The sequence below is a fragment of the Panthera pardus genome, unplaced genomic scaffold (assembly GCF_024362965.1).
Source record: "Panthera pardus isolate Hobbes unplaced genomic scaffold, ASM2436296v1 HiC_scaffold_7, whole genome shotgun sequence".
Lineage (NCBI taxonomy): Eukaryota > Metazoa > Chordata > Mammalia > Carnivora > Felidae > Panthera > Panthera pardus.
In genome coordinates, this window is record NW_026527002.1 from 9,944,382 (window position 1) to 9,958,794 (window position 14,413).

A 14,413-nucleotide genomic window follows, 5' to 3' on the forward strand; every position below is an offset into this window, starting at 1 on the left:
GTGCAACCTTTTTAGCAAAATCGCTTCTCTCTCATCAGATACCAGTTTCTAACTAAAAGGAGAGCTTAGACTAGAAGAATCTGAATAATCTGTGATGCTCTGCGAAACTTGAATGCCTCGGGTGCCTTGGGTGTCTAAGCCTCTGAATTGGGATCGGTCGAGGCGATGTAGAGAAGGGGCTGGTGAGTATGACATTGGCATTCGGTTATCTATCAATGAGATGGAGGCTGGAGCCTGAAACCCAGCCGCCCCAAAAATGTCTAACACTGATCCTGAAAGGGACAGACGGAGACTCCACAAACAAGTCCGAGCTATCGGTGAGGCAGAGGACTGCCTTCCCCGCGAAAGGGACCACAGTTGAACGTAGCGACACAGCAGCTCCTCGCACACGCGTGGTTGGAGTCCCACCGCCAGCACCCTGGCAACCCTGGACCAGCTGAGCGTGGCCAGACGATGCTCCCCCACGGTCGAGATTTTAGGAGAGAAATGACATTACGGATTCTGTTAACTGTGGCCTACCTTCGACGACCTGAGTTCAGAGACACAGCCTGTCACTCTGACTTGCCACGAGGTGGAAAAAGTTGGCTCTCGAGAGGGAACAGCCGGGATTCCAATACGCTGCCCCTGGCCAGCGCTGTAACCTTGAGTCCGTGACTTGACCTTTCTGGAGTTCCCTCTGTCTCTCCTCTCTCACACAGGGGTAAGAGTAACGAGCACCTCCAAGGACTCTTAGGAGGATCAAATGAGATAAGTGAAGCAAGTGAAGTGAATGTTCAGGCTTGGACCCGGACTGCCTCACCCTGAATACATGGACCCGTTAATAGGCTTTTAGGCTTTACAACCTAATAAATCTGTGAAGCTTTATAACCGCATGTTCTCTGTGCCAACTACTCAGCCCCGCAGCGGCATTACAAGAGCAGCCGAGACACGAACACAAGTGGATTTGCTTGTGTCCCTGAGTAAGACCTCACTTATGGATGCGGAGATCTGAAGTTCGTGTAATTTTCAGACGTCACGAAATAGCCTTTCGACTTTCTTGCACCCGTTGAAAGCTGTACGCATCATTCTTAGCTTTCAACCTATGCAAAAACAGGTGGAGAGGTACCTTTGGCCCACAGTTGTATCCGCGGCCAGCCCTTACTCTACGAGAGTCAAGACGTGGAAAGATGTATAGACACGTTCTCCAAGCTGTAAAATATATCAGGGAGCCACAATTAGAAATTTAGCGTAAAACAGTTTGCCATAGGGGCGCCTGGGTGGCTTAGTCGGTTAAGTGTCTGGCCCTTGATTTCAGCTCAAGTCCCGATATCAGGGTTCGTGGGTTCAAGCCCTGCATCGGGCCCTGTGCCGACAGCTCAGAGCCTGGAGCCTGCTTGGGATTCTGTGTCTCCCTCTCTCTCTGCCCCTCCCCTCCTCACTCTCTGTCTCTCTCTCTCTCTCTCTCAAAATAAGTAAACATTATAAGTAAACAATAAGTAAATAGATAAAACAATTTGCTATAAAAACAGAATTTTGTCCATCTTGAACCATATAGAAATGAGTTTAATTTTCTTAATATGTAAAATAACCCGCACAAGAGATAATTCCATAGTAATATTAAATAGCAAGATTAAAAATCTTCAATGACTTGTATGAAGTATGGAGGAGATTTTTGAGTGAAGGAATATTTTGTTTTTTCTAAGAGATGAATAATAAGCAAAATTATCACAGCCTGTCACTAGGTGAATGTTTGAAGCATTCGCAATATTAAGAATTTAGGGGTGCCTGGGTGGCTCAGTCGGTTGAGCGCCGACTTCGGCTCAGGTCACGATCTCGCGGTCCGTGAGTTCGAGCCCCGTGTCGGGCCCCTGTGCTGACAGCTCAGAGCCCGGAGCTTGTTTCGGATTCTGTGTCTCCCTCTCTCTCTCTGACCCTCCCCCATTCATGCTCTGTCTCTCTCTGTCTCAAAAATACATAAACGTTAAAAAAAAAAATTAAAAAAAAAAAAAGAATTTAACATACGCACACGTTCACACGTTTATTTCTGAAAGGTCAATCATTTCAAAATTTTCAAATGTAACAGATTTTCTTAGAATTTGTAGTACAAGAAAAAAGTAAATTATATTTACATATATATACATACAGAAATATCAATAAAAATAGTACAGCTGAAAACTCCAATGTTTCAAATATTTTACCAAGGCACTGTTGTATACAGGAGTTAAAGACTACCATATAGCCCACAATTACTTTTCCTTCAGCTACAAGCCACTTAAAGATAAAACATATTTAAATAAAACCCAATGTCGAGCTATAGTTAATGAACTCTTTGCATGTTTTATATCCAAAGTTGTTTTAAGCAGTCATTTTCATCCAGTTTTTATTTTAAAAGATATCACATGAGAGCTACATTCTCTTCATTGATGGATGTTTAGTAATACCAGAAAAAACTGCCTTCTCTGAAAACAGTCTTCTCATTCACATGAAATCTGATGAAGACATAGATAAAATAGTTGAAACCTGATGTAGACATTAGTTTCCAGCAAAAGTACATTGAACCATAGAGAATATTAAAACCATCTCTAATGTGTTTAGGATCTCAAGGTCATCATTTTAAAAGCCCTGAATACTATAGGGAACACTGAAAAAAAAAAAACATTTTATTTTGATTAAGAAGCATGATAAAACCATTTGAAATATCTTTATAATATGCATCTACATTTGACTATGGTGGGAGCATGTCAGGTGTGGGCTTGGTTGTACGAGCAGCACATTTACCATGTGTTAAGATATTTGCTAACTTCTGGGTGTGCCTACCCCCTCCTTTTCCTTTAAAAGGGCTAATCATGCTCTAAACTTCCTGTATCCTTTAGAATGACATGAATCTGTCACAGATGCTGGACAATGAAAGGGTTATACTCTAAAAAAAAAAAACAAAAAACAAAAAACAAAACAACCAGATATCCCATATCTACTCAAAACATCATGTTGTTTCACTAAAACGTGAATCTGTACCTTCTACATGATTGTTGGGTGGTTTTTATAAAAATGAAATCATTTCCTTAGGAAAAAAAAAAAATAAAACCATTTGCCAATCGGAATATCTTCATTCTGGGGGTGGGGGAGAGGAAAGACTTTTTTTTTTTTTTTTTTTGAAAATAATGAACTTCAGTCCCTGGCTCTATGAACATTCACTGACTTACTCAAATGAAAACAAAGTATTGTGCTTCTAGAAGCTAGTTTTTTTCGCTAGCACAGTCTGCGATAGCATCTGGGAACTGTCACCAAAATGTTAAGATTTACAAGCACGTTGACCTGTGAATCAGTGCCACCAGGGCCAAATGTGACTGTCCAGAGGGACTGATACGTGATGGTGTGATGCAGGCCAGTCACGTGATCTCTCGTCCTCTTTTGCCAACCGTGTGTTCACAAATGTTTGAATTTATACTTAAACTCGATATCATTTAGTGGCGGCAAAACGCCCAAGCCTGCGCGGGACTGGTCCAGAGGGGGACATTTAACGTGACTGTCCACAAGCTCTAGTTCAAAATAGGAAAGCATCAGAATCAAAAACTGTTTGATTTCCTGCACAGCAAATAGTCTTCCCGGACATATGGTCGCTCCTGACCCAAAGGGCATGTAGTAATACTTCAGCTTGATTCCGTTGCTGTAGAAGGTGGTCTTCGTCTTCCCATTTTCATCAAGATATCGATCGTATTTAAAAGTCTGCAATAAAAATACAAAGAAAATAAATCTATCAGCTAGTTTTAAAGGAATCTGTCTCTTGCTTGACCTGGAGGCTCCAACGAGTCATTTTCGTTTTTAATCCAATCTGTGGGTAATTTCGCCAATTCCCCACCTTGACTCAGAAAGTAATAGGGAATAGTTTAACAGGAACCGATGGGAACAGAAAAAGCTTTATAATACCTTCCATCCTGCCTGGGTGACTAGTTCCTCTATTAGGCAGGACAAGAAGGACAAATTCAGATTAGAAACTAGAAGAGCCAATATATATATTAGCGTCTAATTTCCTGGATTCGGGAGCAGTACTTGTTAAGGAAAAAGGAAGCCAGCAACTCTCTTATCATGACGGCAAACAAAGTCAGGCAAAGATGATGTGATGACAAATACCAGGAATTTTAAAATTCAGGCCAGCCTCCAGGTTTTCCAACATATATGAATACTGGACATAATTCAGGAGGCAATGCCCATCTATGGTTTCAATGGTTAAATCAATTCTGCAGTGATAAATTTCCTCTTTATTTCCATCTGGGTAGGCCTCCCCTGGGTATCGAACTGGGATTAACAGTCACTTACCAGAGGGTCTGGGTAGATTTCTGGATCTAAATGCATCAACTGCGGATAAAGAGCTATGATGTCATCTTTGCGGATGTTATAGGAACCGTCCTGGAGGTGCAAAGTGAAATCCTCTTTAGCCGTCCGGATGTTCAGGGAGGCACTGGAAAGCCTCAGAGACTCCTTGATGATACTATCTAAATATTGTTAAAGGAAGCAAGAAGGAGAAGGAGGGAAAGAAGGATGAATGGGAGAACAAGTCATGTATTCAAAGGCCTCATAATATGGAGTCTGAAATACTGATAGCAACCTATTACACAAAGTTGAACAAACTCGGGACAGCCGGCCAGATAAAACCTTCCCAAACTTTATTCTGTTGCCCCTGTGCTATAACCAGTGATTCACTTGTGTCTGAATGTGCTTTTTAATCTGATAATCTGAGTTTGAAATAATCATTTGATCAAGATATAATCTTCTTGGACACCAATGGGAACTAGACTTCCATAATTTTATAGCTAAAATCATCTTATTTCTATCTGACACTAGACATCCAATACAACTGAAAAATCAGTGAATCACTTTCATGTGAATCAAAGTTAATTACTTTTGAGATTGAATATACTGCTAACCTTTTTATATGGAAACATTTTCCCAGATGTTTAACGCAGCTTCCGTTGAGTGTTTCCAAGAACCCATTTTCATCACTACACTCTGATGTTGTATGATGTAAAGGGGCAGAAAGAACCACCCTGAAAGTAGCTAAAATATGAAGATCTCATGCGAAGGTCCAGCCTGATCCTCTAGCCTCTGTCCTCTTAACTCTCGTGTTTTAGGTGCTCATCACATGATTGTATATAAAATCATAGCGTGTTAGCAGCTTTATTTTACAAATGAGAAAAGCAAGGCCCCCCAAAATGAAGCGACATGTCTGGGGGTCATCCATGGTGGGCACAGCCCAACATAGGATCTATGCTTCTTGCCTCATGGTCACCTCCACTAAGGCCTGCTGCCCCTAATTGCATACGCTGGTTTCTTTCCTCAAGAGAAAAGGAACAAAAACAAGAAGAAAACTCTTTATCACTACACACATAGAATACTTTTGTATTTCTGTAAAACATGGAGAAGCAAAGATAAGAAAAGTAAAACAACCTTCAATCCCATCAGTCCCCCCATGCAGCTAATTGTGGTTTCTTGATGGTACTTTTTCCTCTCTGTTCCATGAAAATGAGTAATATGCTCCCAGTAATCGTAACATGAGTGGTAAGAGTCGGGCAGGGCAGAGACACAGTTGAGAAATGTAGGGTCAGGAGTCCCACGTAAACACTGTCTCTGGGTCCACCGTTCTATCCCAGCTCAGAACTTAACCTTTAAATATCAATTTCCTCTCTGGTTATATAGAAACTAGTCCCCAGTCATAGGATTGCTGTGAGGCTCAAACAGGACAACACACATGAAATACTTAGCTTCATGCTTACAAAGTAAGTACGTAATGCACGTTGACGATTACCGTTTGTGGCGCACAGTCAATGAAATGTAACATAGTAAACGTACCTAGCACTGGTGTCTCATTCAGTTGCCTTTGATTCAGACAAATAGGACTGCCTTCAAAGCTGATTTTTTGGCCAGCACTCTCTAGGGTCTTTTTCACTTCTTCAGTGGCTGCTTTCAGTGCTTCAGGGCTCCTATCAAACGTTGAGAAAAGAAAAGATGTGCAGAAAATAAATCGTGTCTATACCAAAGGAGCTGCCAACAAATAGGAGTTTTCCCCTTCTTTTAAGGAGGCGGCCAAGACACCAGAGAAGGTGGGGAAGGGGCATTCGCAGTTACTTGTTACTCCGTTTTGCACTTGTGTTTAAGTCCTTGGATATTCGCAAGAATCGTTGCCTTACGAGGCCTTGCGACATAGAAGTAAAACTTGGGGCATACTTCTATAAATAAATGATTCTAATAAGGAGTACCTGGCCAAATCAGTCACACACATAGCAATGGAGGAGGAAAATTGCCTCTAAGATAACAATTATAGAGTGCAAATGGAAATCTGAATTTACTCTTAAAATCCATACCGCGATTTCAGGTAGAACAATAGCTCTTCCATGCATGTTATAAGTTTTTGTTCTAGCGTGTTGACTTGTAAAATGAATGGCACTTCATTTCAGTGCATGGACATTTAGTAGATGCCATGGGAAGGGATCTATAGAACACGATTGCAGTAAATTGAGTCTCATAAGTATATGCGTGGCTATCATAAAATGGCTACTATTACCTTGATGATATTACGTTGATGTTGTAACCTTACGGTAAATATATAAATTGATTCTGGATAGAGCTTTCTCAAGTAAAAACTTTGGAAGCCGTTTAACATCTGAGGCAGATTTGTAATGGGGTTTTATATCTGAAATTGTTTCTAGATATTTTTTATATTAAAGGCATAGCATAGTCAGCCATCAGTGGAAATTTGGCTTTCCCAATGGTACAGAATCGTAGTTTTGTATACGTGTGACACAAAACACTCAACTTAACTGGGATAATTCAGTAAATGATTTGAATGGCAAATTTCTAAAAACACTTGGGAAGAAAATCATGTTATGTAAAGTGTATATCACATACGGTGTTTTCGTTACATACACTTAAGAGGCAAAATCTAGCTAAATCCCATCAGTAAGGATTAATAATAATATGACTGATCCACAGCTATCATGGTTGGTGAGATAAACTCTAAGAAGTCATAAGGGAGCGAAAAAAACAAACTATTGATGCACAGATGAATAAGGCGTAGGTACTGCCCTCTTACTGTCCAGAAGTCAGAAGCGCTTAAATATATTTTTGTGATTATGAAGACAGAATTCATCAACTTAAGGAGGCATCATGAGGAACAGCTTGAGGTTGAAAGCCAGGGCTCTGGGCCCAGGTGGCCTGAACTGACCCTACATATTGTGTTCTTTTCCCCTAGGAAGGTCTCCGCTTCTACAAGATGCATTTACCAATCACATTTGCTTATGTTTTTATGCGGATTGGATGAGCTGATACCTGTTAAGCACTTACAACGTAAATGTCACACTCTTGATTGACAGCATGACAAAGTACGATGACTCTTTTTTTTTTTTTTTAAGTGAAAATAGTAGATTTTCTTGGCTCTATTCAAATAAAGAAACCAACGGGTACGTGGCTCGTTACCTAATCATTTGAAATAAGCTCCAGAAAGTCGCCGGAATGGTGTTTGCTTGTGACGCCCAGAGGACAGCGAGGTGTGTCTTGGCCTTCTCCATGTCATCTAAGGTGTAAAGCATATCGTTCAGAAACCTGACCAGTTCTGAGATGTGGTCTCTCTTTCCGAGGTTCTCGTGTCGCAAGCCCTCTGCCAGTTTTTCCCGAGCGTGGTGCGCGGTCTTGAACACATGAATGGGGAGGCCTGCTACCAGAGCCGGAAAGATTTTGTCAAACTGCTTGAAGTGGTCAAGGTTATTTAGAATAAGTGCTTTTTGTGCATCTTGCCCTGTAAGATCTTTGCCAAAGAGGGTTAAATACCCAGCTTCAAACATCACTCGGTAGCAGAAGGAATACATCCCTTCTGTCACCCAGGCGGGCGTGTTTGATTTAGCTACCAGTGGACGTCTCATGACAAGTTGGAGGTTCTCCATCATGGTTTCTGTGAGGGAATTCAAGGCATCGCCCTGCAGGGTTTTGATGAAAGTTTTGTTTATGTTTTCAGTGGTATTTCCATCACTTGGGTCAATGCTTCTGTGCCCAAATACCTGACAATAGATGAAATGTGTGAGAAAAGAGATTAAACCTCATGCAGTGCTAGAAAGTGGCTGAAAAACAGATGAGATGCTTTCATAATCTTCTACTTGTTAAAAAAAAAAGGGAAGGAGGGAAATTGGCCTTTCCACATACAGAGAACTTTTCAAATACATGGCTTCCTGAAAAGCCAAGTTGAAATTCCAGTTCTTTGGTGGAATATCCCTCAACCCACCCAAGTTGCCTATTTCTTACTTTTCTTATGCTATTGCATCTAATGGAAGGTTAATTTGGTGCTAATCTATATTTGTCTTAGTCATCAGTTCTCTTCTATATTTTTTTGTAGATGTACTTTACCAGACTTTAATCTGCTTAGAGCAGAGACTGTGTCCAATACTTCCTTGCAGAGACTCACTAAATATTGGCTAACTCCTTTCTCTCTTAAGGAGCCTCTTAGATTATAGCTAAGCGATACCAAAATATCTGATCAGTTGCTTAACAAAATTGAACAACTGGTGTGGCATAGAGTGTGGCAAAACAGTTGTTCAGGGGTAAGTTCCCACCCCATGTGCTCTGGGAGTCATGTAGACATAGTTGACAAGAGTGAGTTTGTAGCTGTCTAACTGGTACAGTGCCATGTGGCTCAGCAAAATATTTCATTTTTCTCTCAGTCTAGGTAGTTAAGAAATGACAAATCTATACCTATTTTGACTTTTGAAAGGATTAGTACCAAGAGGTTATATCTAATTGGATCTATTATATTTCTAAGAATCTCCGTGTAAGGGTAACCCTCTTCACCATCTCTATTTTTTAAGTCTAAGTACATCAAAATGCTAAGTAAACTGACAAGTTCAGAAGTAGAAGACACACAAGCAGAATGCTATACACACGGGAAACGGGTTACCTTTGCAGAAGTAGTGAAGTGGAACTTTTTCCAATCCAAGTATTTTCCATGGCACAACACTTTCTGGTATGACAAGGGATTCGTGAGAAAGTGGACATAGTTTCCCATCAATCTGCAGGTGAAAACAGGACCATGTTTCTTCTGACTTGCTCTCAGGAACTCAAGAGGATTCGCCCCAAATTGTAGAGTACATCCCAGGTACGGAATCAACCCATTCTCCAGAGGTGGTTCACCCATCTGTCTGTAAGACACAAATACATGATAGCTATGAGAAATTACACATTGTTTTTTATTTACACCTGGTTTGTAAACTTTTACTACTGACTTTCAGCTTCCAAGCTCTCTACAGTTCTAGATAGTTTTTTTTTGGTCCCTGGGGCCCTCATCTTTTACTAAAATAATGGGTTGTATTAACTTAGTAACATGAAAATGATTGCTATATCCATCCATCCATCCATCCATCCGTGCATGCATTCCACAAAACTTGTTGTCTACTAAATGATAGTCATTTTTCCCAGTGATGAGGATAAAAGAATCAACAAGGCCAACAAGATTCTTGCTCTCAGTACAGATGAAACCACCTACATTCTAGTGTTTATATTTTTTCTAAGCATCATTGGCCTGCGTATCTCAGAATGTTTTCTTTTATTGTTACCCTTAAAGATATAGAATACTGAATTGCAGAGAAGATGGCAAAATTGAAGTGTTCAGAATCTTCATAACTTAAAGATATCATTCTATAGTGATATTTGACAATAAGAATCTCATTTAAAAAATTAGGTTATTATAAGATGAAATTATGTAAGTGTTGACAGGATCATCAATAGTGATTCAACACTCATGCTCTTTTTTTGCATCTTTTTTCAAGTATAGTTGACACACAGTCTTTTATTTTTTAATATATGAAATTTTTTTTTTTTAATTTTTTTTTCAACGTTTATTTTTTTATTTTTTGGGACAGAGAGAGACAGAGCATGAACGGGGGAGGGACAGAGAGAGAGGGAGACACAGAATCGGAAACAGGCTCCAGGCTCCGAGCCATCAGCCCAGAGCCTGACGCGGGGCTCGAACTCACGGACCGTGAGATCGTGACCTGGCTGAAGTCGGACGCTTTAACCGACTGCGCCACCCAGGCGCCCCTAATATATGAAATTTATTGTCAAATTGGTTTCCATACAACACCCAGAGCTCATCCCAAAAGTTTTTTTTTTTTTTTAATAGAGAGTGTAAGTGAGGGGTGGGGCAGAGGGAGAGAGAGAAAGAATCCCAAGCAGGCCCCGTGCCCAGCACAGAGCCCAATGCAGGGCTCAATCTCACAACCATAAAATCACGACCTGAGCTGAAACCAAGAGTCAGATGCTTCACCAGCTGAGCCACCCAGGTGGCCCCACACAGTCTTTCATGCTATTTTAAATGTTTTTATTAAATAATATCAACATTAATTTTCCAACATAAACTCCTATCCCTCTTGACAGAATTACTTAGCATAAAATAATTATTTTCATTGTAGTTCAAAGATCAGTAAGGTTCACTAAAACTAGAAATTATCAGGCCTGAATTAAAATACCTTAAAGCACACACACCAGAAAACTTGTAAAAGACGGACAACACATAGCAATCTACATAGCCGAAGACATGTTTTGGGTACTTCCGTCTTTTGGAGATTGATATAACAGAATACTTACATACCCCTCCCCCAAATACTCTTTGAGCCAATCAGAAGGTAAAGAAATACGGCTATGTATGTGACTCTATTGGTACTTCTCATATGCTTGAACCAATTATAAACGACACACAAATAAAAGTGATAGTATATATATGTAGCAGTTTCCCAATGTAACATGGTTGATTATCATTAATGAGAAGAAAGTGACAGAATAATCAATGCAGGCTCTGTGCTCTTGTCCAAACCTAGGCTGAGTCTGTACGATGCCCAAGAACTAACGGAGCATCTTTTTAATCCTCATGTTTGAAAGAAACCCTTCCCACTGCAGACCCCACTTACCATTCGTATCCTTACTAATCCAAACTTCATCTTTACAAACACACATACACATGCAAAGAGACCTTATAAAGTTTGGCGGGTATGTTTAACAAGTTTGTACATTTTTGCATGACCATGGGTATGTCAAAACTAAAAGGGAAACACTGTCATTCTATCTTTTGTTAGATGTAAGATCTCACTTTAAAAATTTTAATTAATTTAAAATGCTTAAGTTTTTTAATTACAGAAGAAAATGCTAATGAGTATAAGTGCATAACACCAAATTTATTATATAACCATGAAGGTAAAAGACTATTAAATGAATGAACTAAAATGCCATTTAAAGATAAAACCTTCCTTACCTTCTCCTCATTCCAAGAATAAGCCACAAACAACAGCACACTGCTACCACAATCCCCCAGATCAAAGATACGGTCATCATTTTGCAAATCTAGTGCAAACTCTAATCCGACTCTCTGATTAGAAAGGTAAGGATGTCACCGAACAGAGACTCTAGCTAGACTTTTATATAAGGTAGGATCTTACACTTGAGTGACCAAAGCAAACAATTAACCATTTGTTCATCTTATTAGAAAAAAAAAAAAAAACTGGCCTTGAACTAAGTCCACAGGTATCAGAAGAGGTTCCAAAACAATCAGAGACCTGGAATACTTGATAAGTTGAAGGTCTCTCAAACATACACTGACTTAACATTCAGACCTGGCAACAACAGCTAATATTGCAAGTTTAGTATGCTTATAAAAAGGACAAAACATAAACGTGTTCAGGATATCGAATAGCAAAGTAAAATGTAATAATTTAAAGAAAAATAAACATACATTATCATCAAGCTAATGAGTAGATCTTGTTACCTTTTGAAGAAGAAATCAATTTAAATCATTTGCAAGAGATAATCGTGGTCAAGTTCAAAGGAAAGAGAACTGGGTGAAATGTTTCTGCTGCTTCACATTTCAGCGCTTTCACAAAATCATAAAAATTTTGCTATATATAGTAACACGTTACTTACCTAACATTCTCAAGCAGGTATCCCACATAAGTCCACCTGCCAATTAAGCAGTTTATTTTAAGCACCAAAATTTTATCAACCATTTTTGCTCATTGAAAATACATTGTTACTTTTTCTAGCTGTTAAAGTAATGCAATTTCATTTCAAATAATTTAAGACTAACTGAAACCTATCTTGGTAGAAAGTGAAAGTCAATTTATAACTAACCTTCCCTACTACTCCCCACTCAGAGCCAACAACCGTTAACTTGTCTGGTACGTATCCTTCTAAGTTTTATTTCAACACACATATATATTACTTGAGCACCTACTCTGTGCCAAGAATTCTTCAAAAGTATTCTGGTTATAGGTGTTAACAAGATGGACAGATTTCCTAATCTAACGGAGACTCTCTTTCAGTAGAGAGACAGCTATTAAAATATAAGGGTTATGAATAAAATAAAACATGGTGTAGAGAGTATTGGGGATGAGAGCAACTTTAGACTTGGTGTTCAGGGAAGGGCTGTCTGAGGAGGTGACATTTAAGATCTGAATGACAAGAAGCGATTAGTCAAGTGAGAATCAGAAGGAAGAGCCTTTTAATTTTTTTTAATTTTTTTAATGTTTATTTTTGAGAGACAGAGAGAGACAGACTGCGAGTGGGGGAGGGGCAGAGTGAGAGGAAGACACAGAATTCCAAGCAGGCTCCAGGCTCCGAGCTGTCAGCACAGAGCCCGATGCGGGGCTCAAACCCACGAACTGTAAGATCATGACCTGAGCCAAAGTTGATGCTTAACCAACTGAGCCACCCAGGCGCACCACAAGGAAAAGAGTTTCAGGAAGAGGGAACACCACATGAAAGGTCCTGAGTCAAGGATGAACAAGGATGTCTAAGAACCAGAAAAAAACAGAGGCAATAAGAGGAAACGTGGTTAAGATACAAATAGCTTGACGTAGACACGAGCTAGTTCGTATACGGCGATGCTTTAGAGTAGAGAGAGACGGATTTTGGAGGGCAACAGGTCAAAATACAATCTTTAGTTCTGTAGATTGCTATGTGTGGCCAAGTTGACAACTGAACTTGAAAGAGTCTGAAGCTAGGAAGAAAAACCAAGCTGGGAATAGAAACCTCAAGGCTTCAGCATTTGGGTGGTACTTAAAGCCAAAAGGCCTTACAAGATCACCAAGGGAGACCATAAAGGCCACACCAGGCCGCAAAGCACTCTACTTACTGAGGTCAGTCGGAGAGCAGGCGAAGAGGAGAAGGGTAAGGAAGAACCGGGAAGAAAATCAAGAGAACGTGGTGTCACAGGAAGCAAAAGGAGGAATGCATTTGAAGAGAGATCAGTGATTAACTATCACATACTACCTGGAGGTTGAAAAAAATGACCAACACTGGATTTGACAACATGGAAATGGTTGGTGAATCACATATAAACACACAGGGATGGGTCGTATGGAATGTCACGGCAGGATATAACAGAGAAAACACCAACCTAATATCTGAACAATTAAACCCTTCAGAATTGCCCCTCAAATAAATGAAAACAAGCAAAATACCTAAAGGAGAGGGGGCATGGGACCTCTTACTATCATCTTGCAACTTCCTGTCGATCTATGATTATGTCAAAATTAAAGATTTTCAAGTGGTGAAGGGGAAATACATTCACAACCCCAGGCAAACTTTCTGAAGTTTTGTCCTCCCTACCACCTCTTATAATCCTCCCAACTCCTTTCAAATACAGCCTGGTTAGTATTTATCTCCGTTTTCCTTACCCTGATCTATTCTTTTTACTCCTTTACTTTCTATCCCTCTTCTCTACAACAACAGCCCCGGAAACACACACACACACACACACACACACACACACACACACACACACAGTTTCCTTCAGTTGGCTGAGGGAAAGCAATGGCTTGAATACAAATATTCATATTTTTTCATGTTATATACGGCTTATGTGTTCCTTCTGAGGATATCACTTCCTGCTGCTGTCATATGTCCACAAATAACCTCCATCACACCCCTAACAGCCTGCTTCTAATCCAATGAGTGGGAATTAGATGCTTGTTACAGTTGTCAAAACAGTCAGTAAACTTCATGGAAATCCCTACAAGCTCTCCTGATGCCTAAGGGTGTAAAAATTTCATGCATGAATTTTAGGACATCTCAGTGTGTTCAGCATGGTGCTCAGAGCATCAGGCATTAAATAAACGTAGCTGAGTTGGGAAGCCCTTTGCTTGCTTTTTTATTCTCTGCTATGTTTCAAAATGTGAAACTTCTCTTTGTCGTCTTTGCCTCCCTGCTCTCTCTGGTTCCACACTCACACACTCATGCTCGTTCACACACACACACACACACACACACACACACTCATACACACCACACTGAGCCCCTACTACTCGTGTCAGGCACTACATCAACACTGGGGACACAGTGCTTTGTTAGGCAGCTGTGAGCCCTGACCCTGTGGGGCTTCTGCTGCAGTGGGGGGACGACTAAGTGT

The 14,413-nt window shown here is 40.2% G+C and overlaps 1 protein-coding gene across 1 annotated transcript; it reads right to left on the bottom strand.

Moving 5' to 3' along the window:
- Positions 1 to 2,004: 2,004 nt before the first annotated feature.
- On the bottom strand, positions 2,005 to 11,429 carry CYP7A1 (cytochrome P450 family 7 subfamily A member 1). Its single transcript, XM_019421282.2, has 6 exons — positions 11,264 to 11,429; positions 8,918 to 9,158; positions 7,450 to 8,027; positions 5,827 to 5,957; positions 4,297 to 4,472; positions 2,005 to 3,705 (listed from the first exon to the last, which is right to left on the bottom strand). Exons 1-6 carry the CDS (start codon positions 11,341 to 11,343, stop codon positions 3,406 to 3,408), a joined length of 1,506 nt encoding a protein of 501 aa, XP_019276827.2. The 5' UTR covers positions 11,344 to 11,429; the 3' UTR covers positions 2,005 to 3,405.
- Between the last annotated feature and the right edge of the window lie 2,984 nt (positions 11,430 to 14,413).

Excerpts from the sequence above, each read along its gene's own strand:
- CYP7A1 (XM_019421282.2), bottom strand. The coding sequence starts at position 11,343 with ATGATGACCGTATCTTTGATCTGGGGGATTGTGGTAGCAGTGTGCTGT. Across the intron at positions 9,159-11,263 it reads ATTCTTGGAATGAGGAGAAG|ACAGATGGGTGAACCACCTC; the intron begins GTAAGGAAGGTT and ends TGTGTCTTACAG. Across the intron at positions 3,706-4,296 it reads AAATCTACCCAGACCCTCTG|ACTTTTAAATACGATCGATA; the intron begins GTAAGTGACTGT and ends TTTTTATTGCAG.